The sequence below is a fragment of the Gymnogyps californianus genome, chromosome 16 (assembly GCF_018139145.2).
Source record: "Gymnogyps californianus isolate 813 chromosome 16, ASM1813914v2, whole genome shotgun sequence".
Lineage (NCBI taxonomy): Eukaryota > Metazoa > Chordata > Aves > Accipitriformes > Cathartidae > Gymnogyps > Gymnogyps californianus.
In genome coordinates, this window is record NC_059486.1 from 8566635 (window position 1) to 8586863 (window position 20229).

The 20229-nt window shown below is 42.8% G+C and overlaps 1 protein-coding gene across 2 annotated transcripts in view; it reads right to left on the bottom strand.

Moving 5' to 3' along the window:
• FBRSL1 (fibrosin like 1) overlaps nucleotides 1–20229 on the bottom strand; it is a 560327-nt gene that overhangs the window by 295692 nt on the left and 244406 nt on the right. For both annotated transcript variants that reach the window (XM_050906498.1, XM_050906499.1), the window contains exons 3-4: nucleotides 16396–16497; nucleotides 5068–5103 (exon numbers count right to left, since the gene is read on the bottom strand). In XM_050906498.1, the coding sequence (XP_050762455.1) occupies nucleotides 5068–5103; nucleotides 16396–16497 (138 nt within the window). The remainder of the gene's footprint in view (nucleotides 1–5067; nucleotides 5104–16395; nucleotides 16498–20229) is intronic.

The following is a 20229-nucleotide window of genomic DNA, read 5'->3' on the forward strand; positions in this document are numbered from 1 at the left end:
CGGGGACCATCTGTTTCAGGGTTTCACAGAACTGCATTGAGCTGGCACAAAACTAAAACAGGCCATGAAAAGAGCTTTACAGGGTATATGAGGGTATATAAACCTGCAAAGAGTCAACAGTTCCTAGGCTGATGATTACCTAGCACTTTGCAGTCAATTCATACCTGTCCTCCTTCCCACTGAGCTCGCTGCGCTGGACGCTACCTCCATGCTGTAAATCAGGTGAATTACAGGTCAGTACTTGCTGTCCTGGCAAGTGTGCTTATGAATACAAGCTAAAAAGATCTGAGTGGGGTAAAGTGGTCATGGGCAGCTGTGTTGGGCGACAGCCCACTGTACAGCAACATCAAGCGCACAGCACAGGAGAGGAGTCCTGGAAGGCTGTAAAGATCATCACTAGCAACTGGAAAGTCAGTTCCAAAAATCAACAATATAATTTGAGAGAAACAGTCAGGAAGGAGCAGACTGGGGTACAGGCAGATGGTGCAGCAGGGCTCAGGGTGCTCAAAGCCTACCACCCAGCGCTTGCCTGTACTACCTCAGGTTCCAACTTCATCTGAGTAATGAGATAATCATTCTCAGGCTACATCACCAAGCAGAAGGAAAGAAGGTTGCAGATAGCACTGCGTTGACTCTGGATGACCCAAGTGTCTCTGCTAGCCTTACAGTGTTTTGCACATTTCTTTCTATCCATGAGCTGCAGTCTAAGTTATCTGAGACACTGGTTTCCGGTGCTCAACAAGGAAGATGTAAAATCAACAGAATTTGATGAGCTGCCAGGGATTTGACTAGGCTGCAAAGACTTTGATATTTTACAGAAACTCAGAATAAAAATCAGCTGCTGCTGTTGCCAAGTGTATGTTACTGTTTTTACTAAAAAAAAAAAAAAATAAAAAAAAAATCTTCCAAGAACAAATAAAACCAAACAAAGACATCTCATCCTCCTGCACTTTTGTTCCAAGGTACACTCAGACAGGTTGGTTCACTGGCTATCCATTTGCCATATGCTTTCAAGTTTATTCTTTTATTTATTCCCACATTTTAGCCCCTTCCATTTCAGAAGAGGAACAGCTGCACAGATGCTCTATAAATAAACTACATAATTTACTGGAAGAGGTTTTTTGTTTATTTTTTTAAGCTACCACATATTCCCAGTTCTATCCTTTTCTGTGCGCTCTACAAAACTGAGTCAAGTTCAACTGCAGCTTGGGTTTGTCTATACGATGTGCTCAACCTTATAAACAATCGCAACTTTTTAGCTATTAATAACTAATAGTATGTACTGATTTTATGTTCATTGTAATTACTTTCTAACTCTGTTAGGTCCTAAATTGACTTAACTATCAGAAATAAATTTGAAAAATGGTCCACAGGATGGATATGTATCAGTGATATATAGAAACCTCAACATACAGCTAATTTCTAATTCTCTGGGCGTTTTTTTAACAAATCAGTGCATTTTCAGGTAGACAGGCCTCTCATCCTGTTACCAAAAAGAAAATCTGTTTTGTCTGCTCAGAGGACAGACAGACCTTTCTGACTAAAATCACTAATCACATTTGTGTGTGCAGGAAGTGTGACAAATGGCTAGAGTAGTTTATCACACATATGTAACCATCCAGTCATAAAGGGAATAAGATATTAACCTCCATAAACAAACTAACATTCTATTTCTCAGCACAGCGGAAGTATATATTTAATAAGATAAGGATATGAAACACAAGTTACTGATAAGGAGCTTGCAGAAACAATACAGACATAGATATGTCTCATGTTATCCAAGTAAAAGTAAACGCCATTCAAGACTTTATTTTGGGAAATAGATTTAAAAGAAATTTGTCTGCAATATCTACAGACAGACTGTGAACCTATGTGCCCAGTCACTGTTAATACTATTTTTGAGGCTACAATTTAAGTCTAGGTGCAGCTGAAGTTAAACAGAGGTTATGTGGTAACTCCAATGAGACCAGAATTTCATGGAGTTATTTCAAGCATGGTCCTTATTTAGGACTTAACGTTCTTAACGTTCACTTCATGTTCCATGGGAAGCCTGAAGTCAATGAAGTTATTGGAATATTCAACACTCAGGAATTGTTATTTAGACACTTGCATTTAGTTTTCTTTTTAACTCCAGCTCCACAGTGTGTATCTTACATACAAGCGGCTTGCTGAGGTTTTCAACATTAGTCTGCTCTGACTGCAACAGACAGGCCTTGCTTGCCTTCTCTCTGTGGCCCAGCTGGATGAGCTGAACCTTGGATTGAGATTTGTTCATACAAGATTACTACTACAGGTTTCAAGTCCGCTTTTTGCACATGCACATTTCCTTAAAATGTGCATTTTCTACAAAAGTTTCTGAAAGCAAACATCTCTGCAAGGACGGCTGAAGCAAGTGAATGGTGAAGCGTGCAGATTCAAAATGAGCTAATTAAAAATGAGCACGCACAAAATAGTTTGTGGTATTTAAACAGCTGCTTATGAAACCCAGTACAAGAACTTCAGCGAGTAACGATATACATCATCATTCCGCAAGCGACAGTCTTCCACAACACAAGCCGTGCACAGATATCAGGAGGAGCACTCAATACAAGAATGGTGTCTCCATCATACCTCCTGCTAGCACTATTTTTTATCATGCTTTCACCATGTCTGGCAAACAACCTATTTGATGTAAACAGGGGCAGAGCCAAAATACTGACTTAGTGTTTCATATACAGCTGCCTTCATGAGAAAATGAAAACTGTTACAAGATATTACGGACAACCCCTGGTTTGGGGCCAGTTGTCTTGAACCGGTGGTTTGAACATGTCTCTGCCACCTGGGAGAATCAGCTTCCAATGCAGGTTTGGGCCAGCGAGGTCTGGCAGTGCTGGAAGTGATAGTCTCTGCCTTATGCTAAATCAATTTAGAGCAGCATCAGAGTCTTAAGGGAAATGGTCAGCCTCAACAGCTGGTACATGGTGAGGCAGACGGCAGTTTAATAGGGAAAATGACAACCCATAAGGAAAAGCAACCCCAGCTCACACTACTCATGATCTCAAAATACTGCCTTGGCATGTAGAAAGCTCTTACCTCCCTTGAGAAGTTATGGGTTGGCTAAATAAAAGAACCTTGTCCCCACACACGCACAGAGAAGGAGCTAGAAATTTTCTCAAAATCATTTCTCTGAGAGACTAAAGTAAATTTCTTAACAGCCAGCAATGGAGGAAAACAGTCCTATGATTTATTGGCCTTGAGACTCTAAAAAGAATTCTTTGGCCTTTTTCCATTAAGATTTCGCAACCTATGTTATAGCCAGTGGGAAATTGTTTAATTCCCAAACCATGCCCTCAGTCATAAAATCTGTGAAGATGATTCATTATTATTTATGTGGTGCCACGGGCATGCATGGCATTTTACAGACAAATAGAAGATATAGCATCTGCCTTTAGAAGCTTAGGTGAATCCAACTGTTCATGTGTATGGGAAGCAGCGCTCAACTGGTCCTAGAGCAAACATTCCTCACCACTCAATGAATTCAGTAATGATACTCACCTGGGATGCTGGAAAGATTTAGACAGGAGGATTCTTAGGAGACATATGTCATTACTGTCTAAAAACTTGTGACATTATTTCATTAAAACCGTAAGACTCTTCAAGTCACATGTTATTTTGTAATGGCTTTATGATGAAAATGTACTTAGTCTTGTATTATGAATTTCTGATAACATGTATGATAGCATGCGACAGTGTCGCTATGAAATCAGACCATAAATTCTGCACTGCCTAGCAATTTTTTCTCTGTGCACACAGCACCAGGTAGGAGCTCACAAGTTCCATCATACAACTCTGAACATACAACATAAATTAGTGAAAGAAAATAATTCATGTGCTTATCGCAAAAAAAAAATGTGTACCAGGTCTCCACGTCAGTTTCCTGAAGCATATAAAATCCACCCTTGTTCTGGGCTATGAAAAGTGAGCAGTCACAGCTCTTAGTAAGAAACAGAGGTTGGGGCCACTCACCTAGAAGGCAAAACTTTATCATGGCAGAGGTGGTGAGAACAGCAATTATTGTCAGTAAGTGTAGGCAGGAACTGTTAGCTGGACTGAGACATTCTCGTTCAGATTTGCATACAAGATTAGCATACGCCTTCACCTACAACCTTTGCACTAGCAATGAGGGTATACATGACTTATTGGCTGAACAACCAGGGTATTGTAACAGATATCTACACACCATACATTTGTTATCAGAGTCAGATACAATGCGATTTCAGGAATTTTCATGTTGACAGTGCTAAGCCACTCACACCCTCTCCTATTTCCTTATTAATATATACAATAAGGTCTATGTGCCTGCCTTTTTGGACAGCTGAGCAGCAAAGGTACCCAAAATAAACAAATAACGATACCGTCTCTACATGAAGAAATGTCATTATTGCACACACAAATAAGGTACATGTGAACAGAAATGGTCAATTAAACATCACTGTTACATTGCATACACATGCAGACGTGTCCTGGCCCTGTAACACCAGCCCTAGAACACTGCTACCTCTGGCACTCCTGCGCAGAAAACACCAGCAACACCCTCCTCTGAAAACAAGGGAGCTTGTTTTACAACTCAGAGCTTGTAAATAAGAGAATATTGACTTTTTTTGTTCACACTGGTGAGGGTCACAATTCTTCTTAGAGTAATTTTGTCTTTGATTCTTGTATTTAATGCACAAATGAAAACCTGTATGGGGGAGGGAGGAGAGAAGGGAAGCATCTCCCACTGGGATTGAAAACTCTCCCCACTCATGTCTTTTAATTCTCAGGAGGTGACTACCTAGCTGAAATCCACTATAAAACAACAAAAAACCTCCTCCCTACAAGTATAAAATTAAATTGAAGAAGCCCCCTGACTCTTAATGCGCTCTCGCATGTCAGGGCTGTCCCCTGCCACGTGCACGACAGTCCTCTACTCTAACCCTATTTTTTATGTTCTGCATTTCTTTCATGTCAGTGGATATGCAATAGGTAGTGTAAACCTCTGCAATCAACATCAACAGAAGTGAAAGAATTAGCTGTAAAATGACTTACGGAGTAGCCTCTTCCTGAAAGCGATTGAGCAGAACTCTGTGGGAGGAAACAATATGCCACAGTAAGTAATGCAAGAGATTCTGTGTAATGTAAGATAAGAATCATTTTGTGATTCCCTCCCCCAGCCCAGTATTCCTTAGGGGAAAACTTCACAACCAGAGCGCCTCAAATGATCTTCTGACATTCTGTGTGCTGCCACAGGAGTAACAGCAAAAGAGCATTTCCAAGTGAGGGCTCCGGGGCTGTTTCAGACAAGGGTTTCATAAGCTAGAGCAGGGCTTCGACAGCACCTCCCAACTAAGGTACAAGCTCTCGGCGTGGGATACGTCTTCATAGCAGCAGAGTACACGTTTTGAACCGTCCCTCTTCAGTATGTAACGGCAGCTTCCAAGGAATAGCATGCGTGTGTAAGGATGCTCTCCTTAATCAGGGCTGCACATTTTGCCTCATCAACTCCAACTTTCAATCATGTAACCATATATCCCACTTTCCATTCCCCTTTGAATTCGTGAGCCTCCAGCCTTCATTGCTGCAGTATTACCATATGACAACTCTATCTGAAACAATAGCAGCAAAGCACTAATTTATCATCTCTCAGAGCTTTAATAAGCATTCTGTCCCTTTTGAATAAGTTAAATTACATTGTTTACTCCTGCTCTTCATTTCAGCTCCTCCTGCTGCTCTCTACCACATCCTTACCTCTTTCACATGCTGCCAAATCATTTGGTTCTTTTCCTTTTCACTACGCCATCTCCAGTCACTTGGATCCCTTTCCTCTCTCTACGACCCAAGAGTTGCTGTTTTTCACTGGCAGTGGCTTTCTCGAAGCAGCTAAATGAATTCCACCTTTATCTCCAGCTGCTGCTATATACCTTCTTTTCGGAAATTAAAAAGAAACCGGGAACAGTGGTGGCATATGACACCACATGACCCAGCAAGTACTCTGCAGGCCAATTTCCAAGTGTGATTTATAATCATGATGCCCTTGCTACGTGGTTTTATTAAACAAGATTCAGGGAGTCATAGCAGTCCCTTTTCCAAGACTGATGTTCTAGTGGGTACCAAAGCCTGAACAAAAATACCAAATTGTTGCAGGTTGATCTTGAGGATTATTTGTCTTTTTGCAGCAGCGCCAGAAGTAAATCACCACAACAGCACAATACCCCCAAAGAGATTGATGCAAACCGATTGCAGGCTACTGCAAGTACTTGTAATCTTCCACCAGTAAGATAACAGTTCCTTTGTAGTACCAGTTTACAAACATTTTCATCAGAAGACACCTAGATACATGCAGAAACCTTTCCAGACTCCTGCACTCCATGGAAGACTCTATTGTCTTCTCAGTCTGCCCATGCATGCTCTGTGTCACTGTCTTGCAACTGTCCCAGACACCAGAGAAGCAATTTGCCAGCCAAGTGCCCTTGGAGAAAGTTTCCAAAGTGAAGAAGAGACAACAGCAAAGCCCTACAATTAAGTGAGCATGCTGCTGGAGGGAGGAGGGCTCCCCATTAACCCTCTCACCAGCTGGCACAGAAACCAGGGTGCCAGACAGAAGGAAAGCTGTGGCACAGCTCTTCATAGGTCTTACACACAGATCTGCAGCCGATGTGTGACTGGGTGCCAGTCCCCAACCCTGGCATGCAACGCCTGCACCTCTGTCCCACTGTAGCTCAGGAGACCTCTGTTCTGCAGGAAAAGGACAGCTCTCACAGGGGAGTCTGAGATAGTAATAACAAACCCATAACAGCATTTAACTTTCCGCCTTTTGCATATTGCACATTGATTTGGCCTCTGCCTTCAAACACTACAAAAAAGTAGAGAGTTATTTATAAACCTCTTTAATGTGAGCCGCCCAGAAATAAAGCTACAGACTGGTGAAATGAAGGACAGTAGCATCTATCTCTGTTTTTGAGAAACTAAGACAAACCTATCCCTCCCTCTAAATACTTAAAAAAAAAAAAAAAAAAACCACCCGCAAACACCTCATGGAATTCAGCCATGTATAGAAAAAAGGTTAATAACAATATCCTGCTATCTACGTAAGTATGTTGAACAGCTGAACACAATTCTCTGTTCTGACACTTTGGATAGCTTGATCAGGCAGTTCACCTAAAGTACACATGGAAATGAGGAGAGGGCAAATTACCTGCTTGGAGAGGCGAGAGGAGGAAAGGAGAAAGGGTGGCAGTTCTCACTCTCCCCGCTCCCCCCCCATCCATCATCTCAATTTTAACAAAGATTGACAAGGTATAACAAATTGGAAATAATAACCAAAAACAGAAACAAGAGGTTTCATTAGAAGCTTCTCTCTAAGGAAACAGCCTCTCAGAGCATTTTCACTTTAAACAGGTTTTTTTCAATCTTTGAGTCTTGTGCACACCCAAAATATTTTCCCGGGATGGAGCAGACCCTTGGACAACAAACTGAAACACAGTAACCACAGACCTGCTTTTCTTAGATAACTTTCAGGCATCCCAAGCTGTCCAAGAACCCCTGGAATCTGCAGACCACTGATTTAAACCACTGAGCAGAAAACAATAAAAACAGTTGCTGAATAAAGTGTTACATCAGAAATAATGAAAACTGAATGGCAATTTACTCTGGCATTTTTCACATCTAAGAACTTCTTCCTCCCTTACAAGTTTTAACATTAAATTTCCTGGAAATCAGGGGGGAAAAGGGTTTTTTTTTTCTCCCCCTCAGAATTTTTATTGCATGTATAAAGTTAGTAACTGGTGAATACTTTGGATTCAACTTGTAAAATCCTTTCCAAAAATTAGGTTTATGCACAGCCATGTCCCACACTCTCCAGAGCTGTTTGCATGCATTTTTCTGCACATCTAACAAACCGCTATTGCTTTCTTGGTTAGCTGGGAACACTGCGGGCTCTTTAGGAGGATCCATACCAACTGCCACATGTAGAAACTTTGAAAGCTCAAGCTAATATCAGCTACAAGTGCCAGAGCAGAACAGTTTGCGTGCAACTGTGATGGATGTTCCTAAAGAAAAAAAAATCTTTGGGGGCTGATAGAAACATAGCTCAATCCATATGTCTCTATATCAAGATCAAATAATGAGAAAAGTAATCAATTGTGGCTGCAAATACAAGAAATCTTAGTGGAAGTTTAACTTGGCATCTACCCAAAGTTGAAGAAACCTCCTTTGACTATGAATGAGTGCTTGTCTGGCAAGAGCAGTTACTGGGGCAAATCTTCAGCTGGAATGACTTACGGAGACTCTTACCTACAGGATAGGAGCACTTACATGGAGGGCTGTCATAAAATTCTTATTCTCAAAATAGTCTATTTGCTATTTTGGTCAATTTTCTCCTTGTCTGAAGGTACCTCAAGCAGCAGGGTATGATGGTCACCGTGGTACCCAGCTAGCCACATTCATTTTAGTGCTGCACCGACCAGCACAGCCCCTGCCTGGTAGCTTTGGTTCATCCGAGACCAAAACCCAAACCAGCTCTTACTGCTTCAACCCAGGCACCCAAGCAGGCTCAGTTCTGGCCTTCAAACACTGTCTGAAGAAAGCATCGCAGGCAGGAAAGATGCAGCCAAACACGCAATTCAAAGACAGAGAATTGTGACCCCCACCTGGCCAACTCTCTGCAGCCAGATGCAGGAACAGCTACCACATCATGCCTTTCGAAAAGCCTTCACATCTGCAAAACCCAGCCCTGCAGATGTGGGAGATGGGGAGAGCGATGTGCCCACACAACGCAAGTGCTGCCCGCTCAGAGCAGGAAGGGGCCAGCGAGCACGGTCTGCCAGCCCTGCGGCGAAGCCGCTGTGGCGGACACGTCCATGCCGAGCTTGCAGACGCTGCTCCTGTTGCCTGCAGCTGCCACGTGAAGCAATCCTGAGCAGACCCTTGGGGAGGGCAGAGGCCCTCTCTGCCTGGCTTGAGCACTGGCTTTTGTGCCTCTCATGGCTCTTCCAGCGCTGTCTGGAATACCCTGGGTTTCTAAGGGAGACTGTTACTAGTTAGGGGCAAAATGAGTGTGGTCTGTGCATTTAATGACGCATAAGTGGAACTACAGTGCTAGATGGCATTTATGCATAAAGATAAATGGCTTATAATATTTTGCAGATGATGTGCTCTTTTACAACTAAAGATTTTTGGTTCCTTTTAAGCCCAAGGTTAAAAACAAAACCAGACAGCACAGACAAGACATTTCAGTTATGTCACAGAGTGAATTATTTCTACCCTGGGACAGCTCTCGTGTTAATTACACTGGATATAAAAAAATACACCTTTCTGGCAGCAAAGACAAAATCTTACTGCTGAAAGACTCTACTATCCCCCCACCGATGTCCTTGAGAGTTTGAGTTACACTGCAGTCTGCAATTGTATTTAATAGATTTCTTCCTTTATTCCTGATAAACACCGTGATTGCAATTTAGAAAGGAAAATCATAACAAAATCTCACCAATAACCTTCAGCAGGTTTTCCAACATTGTCTATTAAATTGACCGGAAAAGTTATTTCCCTTGTATAAATAAAAGCATGGCCTTCCGTTGTTCTCACAATGCAAAAGAAATCAAGACACCCTCTGTTCAGTTTCTTAAAGCCACTGGGTTATTTATTGAACTAGAAAGACAGTAGGAAGGGCTTTAAAATTCAGTAATAATCAAGGTAATAGGGCACCTCAAGCCAATTCCCCACTCTCAATGGGTCAAGCAGGTTTCAACTTGGATCTTTTGTATCCTTGATATATGAACTAACTATAAGGGGATTAGATAAAAGCAGGTGATGGCAGCACGACCACAAAATTAGCTCTTGTTTTTAGTATTCACTTCCCTCCTCTTTGGCTAAAAGACCTAAATTAACATATTCCAGAAATGTCAAGAGTTCATTCCAGCTTTTCTGAGATGTGCCACTTTTGTTGGCTGAAATCAAAAGTATATCAAGTACCTCCACGTCAGCTGTTGAAATAGCCATTTTGGGCAAACAGCTATTCCTATGTGGGCACAGGACAGTCCCCAAAAGAGCCTCCGAGCACTCTTATTAATGTCACCCCCATGTTAGTGTGGAAACTGAGGCAGAGAAAGACTTAAGACATGCCCAGTGTCATCCGAGGAGTCTCCAGCAGAGGAGGGAACTGAGGCAGACTTCCCAGCTCCTATTCAATGCCTAATCTTGCCTTGCCGAATCACAGGCCCAAACTTATCATACGGCCCAATGCCACAAGCCTGATTTGGTTGATTAGCACTCAGCAGATTTAATCAATAATACGGAGAGAACGAATTTTTAGTTATGTTTTATAGCACTTTTTCAGGATGAAACCTCACCTCAGCTGTACCTGTCTTCCACTATTTCTCAGTTACCCCAATTCTGCAGTCAGACAGGACTGAGGCACAAGGAAGCATGCATGTTTACCTGTCCACTTCTTGATTTATAGAACATTCAACAACAGAATATTGGTTCAGCTTTGAATACTGTAGAAATCTAGTATTTCCTTTCCAAGCAAGTCCCTTAGAAAACTCAAATGTCTTGGAATGAGAGGAGTAAGTGGGGAGGAGGGCAAAAAGGGCCAAGGGCAGAAGATATCCCAGACCTTAACACAGAGTCTCTTAATGCAATTAATTTCCATAGTCACAGTCCTGTCTGTTAATACAATGAGTTCAATTGACTTGGTAAAGGTCACAGAGTGCATCTGATGTTCACTTAGATTAGAAACCAGGACCTGACAAGATAACCACAATACATGATGAATGACTCTGGATGTCATACAAAACGTGAATGTGTTCCTTCTTTAATTCACTTATTTTATTATGTTGGATAAACAAACAAACAGGGTTATGCTTGGAAATACTGCAAAACCAGTTCAGTAAGATATCAAACTACACAAGGTCTAAACATCTGTAACTGGCTTGATCAGCTACAGAACAGCTTCCAACCAAGACACTTAGATTCCTACAGGTGATGGCCACAGACAGCAGAAGGAAAGATGGCTGCTGATCAGGAACAAACAAACTGCATACAGTAAGCCAGGAACAATATGAAAAGACCTCACATTTCCGAAACACATGGAACATGCGTGAGTGCTGCTCCTATTCAAACAATCACCCCTCGGCCAACTTCACAAAACCTTCTCCAGACTTTCTTCCTAGCTATGCTTCACCACCTGAAGCCCTCATGCAAGTCATTACAACTTTGCTCATAATTTCTGCTGCAGCAGTTTTCGTGCAAGCATTTGGTATTTTGAGGGACACAAAGATAAAAGCAGATAGCATGCTGAAGGGACGTGAATTTTTGCCTCCAGAAGAATCTGACTTGAAAGGTTTCATAATCCTTGGATGTATATCAAACCAGTTTCCCACAACTCATGGTTTGAGGAGGGGGTCTAAAACTATCCTGTTGCTACCTTTATTTTGCTAAGCTCTACAATGCTCTTATTCTACTCTTCGAACTGGGGATCAGATTCTAGTGTGTTATATACAGGGAACAGACAGCATGTGCCACAAAGAGTTTGCAGTCCACATTTTGCTATCCCAGGCCTTCCAAAAAAACTCCTTCAACGCACTCAGTAACATCCCTGACTATTGTACTAAGGTGTTCCTGGCCCGCAACATGCCAAGCTCTGCTGTCCCACCGCCACCCTGCCCAGAGCCAAGACCAGGCGTCCCACATGTGCCAAAGTTTGCAAAGTGGATAAACATGGACCCGTGGTGCGACTGTGGTCCAATTCTTGCTTCGGAGGCTCATTTGATCATGCTTCTGGCAAGGTACTTCAGCCTGAGGCACACGTAACGGACCTGCAGCTTTGTACCCTGCTGCTGCTTTAATCCCTTTGCCCCAGGAGGGGAAGCGTGGTACAGAAAGTAGGAGGGAAGGGGGAGACAGTGCCTGTGATGGCACACAAAGAAAAGCACATCACAGTGAACTGTTTGAATTAGAAATCACACAAGTTATTTTGTATTCATCTACCAGAGAGAGAATTTTATATCTAGTCTATACAATATGCTAAACACTTATCAAAGAACATTTAGAGAGAGGAAAATCTCTGCATTTCCTAAAAGACTGCTTTTCATTTATTATGTTTAAAGAAAAACAAACAAACATATGAGGATAGGATGATGGAAAATTAGAAAAGATAGCCTGGGGGATGGGGGATGAGAGGAAAAAACTCTGAACAACTTAGTAGCAGTGCTTGTTGGTTTTATGCACAGCTGAAGCCAATCCCTTGAAAAGGAGAGTTTTGACTCTTAAGTGGCCAGCACCTCTTGCAACATATTTCCTAATCAGTGAGTATTTATGGTCGATATTTTATATTTCCAATTTCCCCCTAAGGGCTCGTGAGAAAGCAGCACACCTGCCAACCTTTTCAGCTGGGCCAATAATTGCCAATTTGCTCTTTGCCTTAGTATATCACTCAATTTAGCCCTGGCTGTGCCCTGCATACATCCTCATTCATCTCTGTGCCCCCATGACAATTAGAGTGTTAGCTTCAGCTAACTAGGGCAACTATTCTACTAGGGTTGGAAGACAATTATTAGTCTATTTTCCCATCTTGTGGCAACAAAATTGAGAATCCATGACAATTACATTCAGCAATTCTGCACTCTGCTGCCTGCTCCCCCTCCTTGCCCCCACCTTCCGAATATTTCAAATTATCACAGCTCTACTACCACATTCAAATTTTCCATGTTCACAGGGAGTGAGGCTTCTATTTAAATGATAATGAGGGACGATCCATTCAATTTAGTGAGGGAGAAAATCCATTAAGAAGCAGGCAGTTCTTAAGCTGATGGGTCAAGAAAGAGATAAAAACCTTTTTTTCAAGCCATTATACAAGGCTCTGTGTGGATTTTTGGACTGTTCAGGACATCAGAAAAGATTAGGACAATTATGGAACATGGGGAAAAACCAAAACAAAATGCCCAAGCCTTCCACTTTTACTTGGGTCAACACAACAAAATAGCAATATGGCTTATCTGGCTCTTAATTCTCTGGCAACTTCCAATTACCTCACTATGAAAGACAGCAGAGGAAAATCCCATTTTGGAAAAAGGCTGTTGACTCTGTGTTGCTTGTAGAAGACCTGGCAGTACATGTGTAATAGGGATGTCAGCTTTGTAGTAGATTTTAAGGGAATTTTACATCAACACAGGGAACATAAACAAGTGGCAAATTCCCATCCCCTCTCCCCCACACCACACCATCTGCTGCGCAAACCTGGGCTAAAACTTCTCTGGTTTTCTGCTCTGAAGTTTCATCATCCCAAAGAAGAGACCAGCCTCAACAAATCAAACCTCTGCAGCCAGAGATCATTTCACTAGACCATAATAAGCATTTTTTTCCCCAATGACCCATAATAAATGGCACTCAGTGTAATGTCTGGAAAGACGTACTATACAAGACAGACAATTGCTGTCTTACTATGAAGTTGTAGCACTCTCTCCCCACAGAAGTTTCATTGTGGCAAAGAAGCAGCAAAACGCTCTGGGTTTTGTTGTGGACGGACCGATGGCTCTGTGTGTGCAAGACATAATCAATCATTTGCTTCAGTTTTCTTTAGAGTGCAATTATTTCACGACAGACCAGGCCACCTCTTGACTTCATGGTCCGTTAGAGACTAATGACATGCATTAATGTAAATAAAGAACAACTTGCTGGCATCCCATTGAACAAGTCACCTCAAGAAACAAATCACACAGAGGAGCTAAGCTGTTCATAATAGCGCCTTCTAAATGGAGACTGACAATGAAGCTGGAGGGAGGACTCCAGTGCTCCTAAGGTGGCAACGCTGAACGCCATAGCCGACAGTTTCATACACGTATTTCCCACCACACCTGCTGTGTGCTGCCGTACAGCAGCCAAACCTGCCACCTCCCGCCTCATTTACTCCATTGTTCACCCAAGTTAATGAGGAAAGAGATGGGAGGGAAAGGCAGCATGAAAAACAGTCCTGAAGGCCAAATGCACCAAGAAACAGCAGGAGAGCTACTCGGGGGAGAGCGAGAAACAGCCCAGGTGCCTCCTGCTGCAGAGCATCCGTCTGCAAGGACAGGCGGCCACCCCGGCACAGCCGTGTGCTAGAGCCTCGATTTCTAACTGCTAACCACAAGGAAAAACTGTCCCTGCCTTGCCTTTACATCCTTACTGCCCTGTGGCTTTTTAATCCTCAGAGCCACACGTAAGGGGTTGCACCAGTTCAGCTGCACGCCATCTATTTAAACGGCATGCTGGGAAGTACAGCTTCAGACCCATACAGGGACCAGGCACGGCTGGACAGAAAATCCTGCAGGAACTGACACTCAGTAGCATGTCGTCATCTTCTCTCTTCCCTGCTCCCTCTCTACAAAAAGAAAAAGTCTGCTGCCTTATTCCTTCGCACACAAATGGGGAAAACCATCCGATTGCCCCCGCGGGACTTTCTAACACTTTCTGACAGTCACTAAATAGACTACAGAACATTTACTAGTACGCGAGGAAGCGTTATACGTAATTAAAGCTAAATTGCACTCGTCAAATAATGAACGAAGAGCATTCTGTGATTCATGAACCTTACTTTTCAAACTGTTTAATTACTAATTTGAAAAATTCTCATTTGCAATGGGTCGCCAGGTCACAAGAGCAGCTTCAGCAAAGCTCTGAAGTGTGCCCCAGCCTTCAGGCACTGCCCAAATGTCCCCATTGACTAAAAAAGAACAGAGTGCCTATCTCCCACTGAATTTCACTGGCTGCTGAACTAGCTTTGAAGATTTTGCAGGAATTAGGCACTCGGACTCAATTCCTGCAGGCTCAGCCTGCAACTTGGGATGCAAAGGGAAAGGACGAGAAAAAACTGGAAGTGCATCGGCTTAACAAGAAAAGTCTCCAAGACCACTTAACGCTTTGACCTAAGCTAATCGCGAAGTCTGACTATGTTATTCCTCTCCCGCGGCGCCACGTTCTGGTACAGCAATGCTACCAGGCGCCCCTGCTCACATACCTGTCAAGAGTGGCCAAGGGGAGGAGAAGGACAGAATCACATAAATATATGTATATATAAAATTACGATCATTATTGACTAATAACACAGTCAAAGACGCCCCGCAGCAAAGGGATTTATCCAAAGGGCCCCCCCCCAACGACTTTCCCCACCGCGGCGCGTGGGTTCACAATCCTGGAAGCAGATCACAGGACATGTTATTTTTCTCTTCCTCCCACTGCGTCGGCTGTTTACAGCGCCCCATTCACACTCCAAACATGTAGAGAGAATTTTCCCCCGTCACATTTCCCTGTCAGAGCTGTCAAGCTGAATCCCGCTTTAATCTGCCAAAAGCACTTTTCTGCTGACATTTTCAATAAATACTTTCAGCTTTTAAACACATTTGTGGGAGCCATTTTTTCCCCTTTTTCTCCCTTCTCCTCCTGTAGAATGGGCTCTGAAAGCCTTAATAGCAAATACATTACACTTATCAAAGGCTTCCCCCCCCCTTCCTTTTGCATCCTGAAGCGGAGGTAGTGTTTTCAATTTTAAAGCTAAATTAACTGTCCAATTGAATTTAGCTGGTGTGAGCCGTTTTCTGTGACAGGTTTTAGTTATGAAGCATATTTTACATTAATAGAACTCAACATGAAAACCACTCGCTCTGGGATTTCTGTGGCTTGCCATTGAAATGGCAAATTTAATATTTCAGACATGCTTGTGCCAGCGTTTGATTATTGTTCTTCATTTAAATCTCTCCTAACGGGAAAGGTCCTAATTAGTAAAAAATCATGTTTTAATGAAGGCAAAATGCTAATTGCTAACACAAAAAGCCTTCACATAAAATTATCCCAGCACTGCCATTGATTTCTTGGTGACTCAAAAGCCCATTTGTGTGTTTACATACTAAGGCACCGTTTGCTTTTGTTTTATCATAACATTTCACTCAATGTACCATTAAATTTCTTGAGAGAAAGACAGCTTTCCCCCAAAACCTTTCATATCTTGGAGGCAGGAAGCATAAAATTAGATGAACTGACTTTGCACCCAAACTTCGTGATTATGTGCAGTAGCTAAACCCAAAGATACTGTAAAAAGCTTTTTAACACAACTTCTTTGAGAAAACAAAACAAAACAAAACATCAAGCCATTTTTCCCCGAGGAATAACAATTCCATTTTGTCTTCCCATGTCTGATCTTTTGCTTATCATATTATTTGCACCATGATTATAGTGTTTGCAAGGCAGCTCAACCACTTATACCATAACACTCAATCATGACATAAAAAAAAGTTATTACACAGTGACCTCTGGATGCCAACATTTGTTCAGCAAGATTTATGAAAAGCCATGTCAGCAGCGGGAATTGCGGCAATGAAGCGATGCTTTCTCCTGAATGGTACTTACATCACTGAGACGGTCCCTTGAGCTGCTCCGCTGAGAGCTTGTGGCCTCCCTGATGCTGTCTTCCTCGCTATTTCTGCCACTTCTGCTTGTAGGGACCTTCATCTAGAGGGAGAAGAAGGAGGGGGGAGAAAGGAGATTTTCAAGCACTGCTCTGCCACCTGTTCCCGAGGTTGCCAACAGCGGTTTAGTCAACGTTTCACTCCTATGCCTACAGCACCGTGGAGAGGATGCTTTTGAATGCATGGGGCTTCTCTGAAGTTGCGCTTGACCACGTGTGTCCATATTCCTTTTCGCTAACATGCGAGGGAAGGGGTGCTTTTAGCATTTCTGGAAGCAGGCAAGGCTGTGCCAAAGTCCTAGGGCTCGACGTGAGAGGGAAGCGGACAGACAAACCCCCTTCGCTCGTTGCTACCAGCAAACCTCAACTGTGACGCTGGTGTTTCAGTACTGCCGCTTGCTGCCAGGCCACCACTGACCCACCGGCCAGGACTCCGGTTCCTAGTCCAGAGACATGCCTCGGGGCCACCCCCAGTGACTGCACTGAGAGGTCAGTACCGGCATGACGGCCAGGTGCCTAAATACCGAGAGGGATACTGGCCTGAAACAACTTGCTTGACATAACACACAAAATTTGAAGTAGAGCGTGATTAACTCTTACAGCCAAGGCTAGTTCTCTAACCACTAAATCATCCTTCTTCCTTCACTTGAAGTTGTGCTTGTGTTTGTACATAGGTGAGAGGTGCCAGTGTTTGAAATCACAGCAACTTTCTGCTTACATCTGCAAAGAGTGTTACAGGGGGAAGAGAAGGATAGGATAGATATGTCATTCACAGCTTCATTCCTGGGCTCATTTACTAACAAATTATTCTGCTAATTCCCTTGTGAAATATTGGGTGGAAAGAAGTGTTTAATTTATTAATAGGTTCTATTCATATCAGTTTGGTTCCATTTAAATTACACTATTTAAAATGTCGGCTTGTACAAATTGGTACTTTTAATGGCAATAAAATCCCCTTGTTTCTTTCTGTCCTATTTCATTGCAGTCTCAGTAGCTAGCAGGGTTTGCTCATGGTGCTCTGATATAACCCCAGCGCATTCAAGCAGCTCTGCCACTGTGGCACAAGGAACTGCGCTCGGTGGGCATGCTGCCGCAACGCGGGCACTGCAACCTGAGCCCCGGGAGCACACTGATCACTACACTCCCATGGACGTTTGATATCCCTGCTAGCTAAGTGCCCCACAGTCTATTAATATTTTAATACAATATTCAGGATACTATATGCAGAATGAGCTCCAGTACTCATCTAGTCTAAAGTACACAGCCCTGTATAGGCTTGTATAGTAGAAGACAGGGAAAGTATCATGCTCATGTTCAAGCCACAGTACATTTCTGATTAAAGTCCTTACTCTGCATGCTCTTTCTGCCACCTTACACCTCATCAATACACTTTCTTCCTCAGGATAAGACTTTTAGACTCAGCCACAGCGAAGCGCTAGAAATACAAATTTGCTCACGGCCACCTCGTCACACAACCACCACTCTCAGCATCAGTGTCCTGTCTCATTCATTGTAAATCACCTTTCCAATATATTGCCCACCTGCAAACTTTTGTCAAGACCGATTTTTCATCTTTGCTCCTACGTCAAAATGTTCAAACAACACAGCAACGAGAGGTAATCCCTGCTGGGATCTGCTAGAAGCATTTCCAACCAACAGTGAGCCTGCATTCACAACTACCAGCATCAGGTATAAAGGCAGGAAATAATCCACTTGAAATTCATCATGTTGAATCCACAGTCTGTTTCCTTAATAAAAAGGTCAACAGCTTCAAGCACAGAAATCTAACTATACTACATCAATACTGTGGCCATTATCCATCAAATTCTTAATCCCACATATAATTAAGTAAATTTGATAATTTTTTTTTCTAAATACATAAAATGATTGTCATTCACTTATTTTATTCTTTTTTAGGTCTTTATTAACCAATTAATATCCCATTATCTTGCCTCAGATTCATGCCAAGCCAATAGGACAAATGGTAATACCGCATTAATTACAGCCTTTCGAAAACACTGGCACACCAGCTTTCTTCCGTCATCTGCATCTTCCTACACTTAATCAAAACCCAACTCTACTAGTTCCCAGTCATCAGCCAGCTCTTCTGAAACTCTTGGATGTAAAGTATCTGACCTGCTAATTTCAAAGCTTCCAGACATATTAGGTGTTTTGTTTCTCCCTGAAATAGGAACCACTTAACTACTACAGGACAGAATTACAATTTCCCCAAACACAGTACAGAAATACCCCTTGAATTCTGTGGCTTTCTGATTTCTGATCCATAACCCTACTGCTCCCACCTAGGAACACATCAAAACCTGTCAAAATTACTACACTTTTGACCTAAACAACTCCTAGACAGCTGCAAATTAAAGGAAAAAAAAAATTACACCATTCCAAATCCTTTCACCTTCCCAAGCGCAAATGTTCACCAGAATTAATTCAAAAGGACTAAACTGCCAGCTGTTTAAAGTTAGCACAGACTCACCCAACCTGTTTCCAGACTCGAACCTTTTGTAGTTTTTCTTGAGTTACAGTCCGCTCCCAACACCACCTGCTTCTTTTCTCCAAATTTCATTAAAGGAAAACTACACCTACACCCATGGTAACAAATTGAGACAATTTGACCTGACAAGGTCTTGCACGGGCAAGCAAATTAGAAGCATCACTGCTGCCATTAACCTTTCCAAGTAAATATCAATTATTAAACTTGCTGCACTACCTCTGTCCCCAGTTTGCTGCTGTGAATTAAGAGGGTCATCAGCCTTTTTGACAGATCTTGTTCATTTACACCTGCTGCCTGCCAGCAGGGGAGCCCGCACACCCACAGCCAGAGCGCTGAGCCAAGCTGCCTTAATTCATCAGTAATTACCCTAATGAGCCACATGCAGGACCCAACTAGGAGGACAAGTTGTTCTGCTAAATGGATGCATTGGTTTCATGGGCACTCTCTGCAGACCTGGGTATTAGCAAACTGGTCAAAAGCTTCTTTTGCAAAGTTGCTTCTGGCTTGGCTGCTTGATTTCTAGTGATTTTCTCTGAGTGTTTTTGCTTGAGCTGCAGAAATTCCTCCTGACCATGTTCTCCAATTGAGCTTTACCGTAAGAACTAGTATTCCTCTGCCTTTGAAAAGGTTATTACTTTTTTAGACTCTGCAAAAGCTCGGTGGGCTAGAGCCAAGGTGGGCTCCCAGCCCCAGCCCCGGGATGGCATGGCTGCTTCGGCATAGACCCACACAAGCAACTCCCCAAATTCATACGCAAAAACCACTACGTCCTCTTGTACAACACATTGCCAGAGACTTACACAGACATTAGAGCAACACCAGCCACCATTATTAAATACCTCAGGTAGAGGAGCCAAATAATCTGTCTAAACACAGGCTTGAGAAGGGGAGGGCTGTCTGAAACAACCTGCCTTTCCACTTGGATAAAGCTGCCATACTAGTGTTACAGAAAAGCATTAAAATCACTAACAAGCAGCATTTAGGAAGGAACTCCCTTCTCCAGCTTGTTGACTTTGCCTGTCTGAAAGTACCCGCACAGCCCACTGCTATTTTCTGCTTTGACGGCAGCGAAGGCCCCTCTCCAGGCCCTGCCAGACGGCATTTTCCAGCCAGTGTAACAGAGCCAAAACAGGAACTGGGGAAACAGCAGGTAGAAGCATATGTGGGCCAAATTTGAGTATGTTTGATTGCACTGCCTTTTGGTCTGCTCAAAATATTTTTAACCCCAACGCCCGTAGCTCAGCAAGAGAGACTCTTGGAAAAGTGC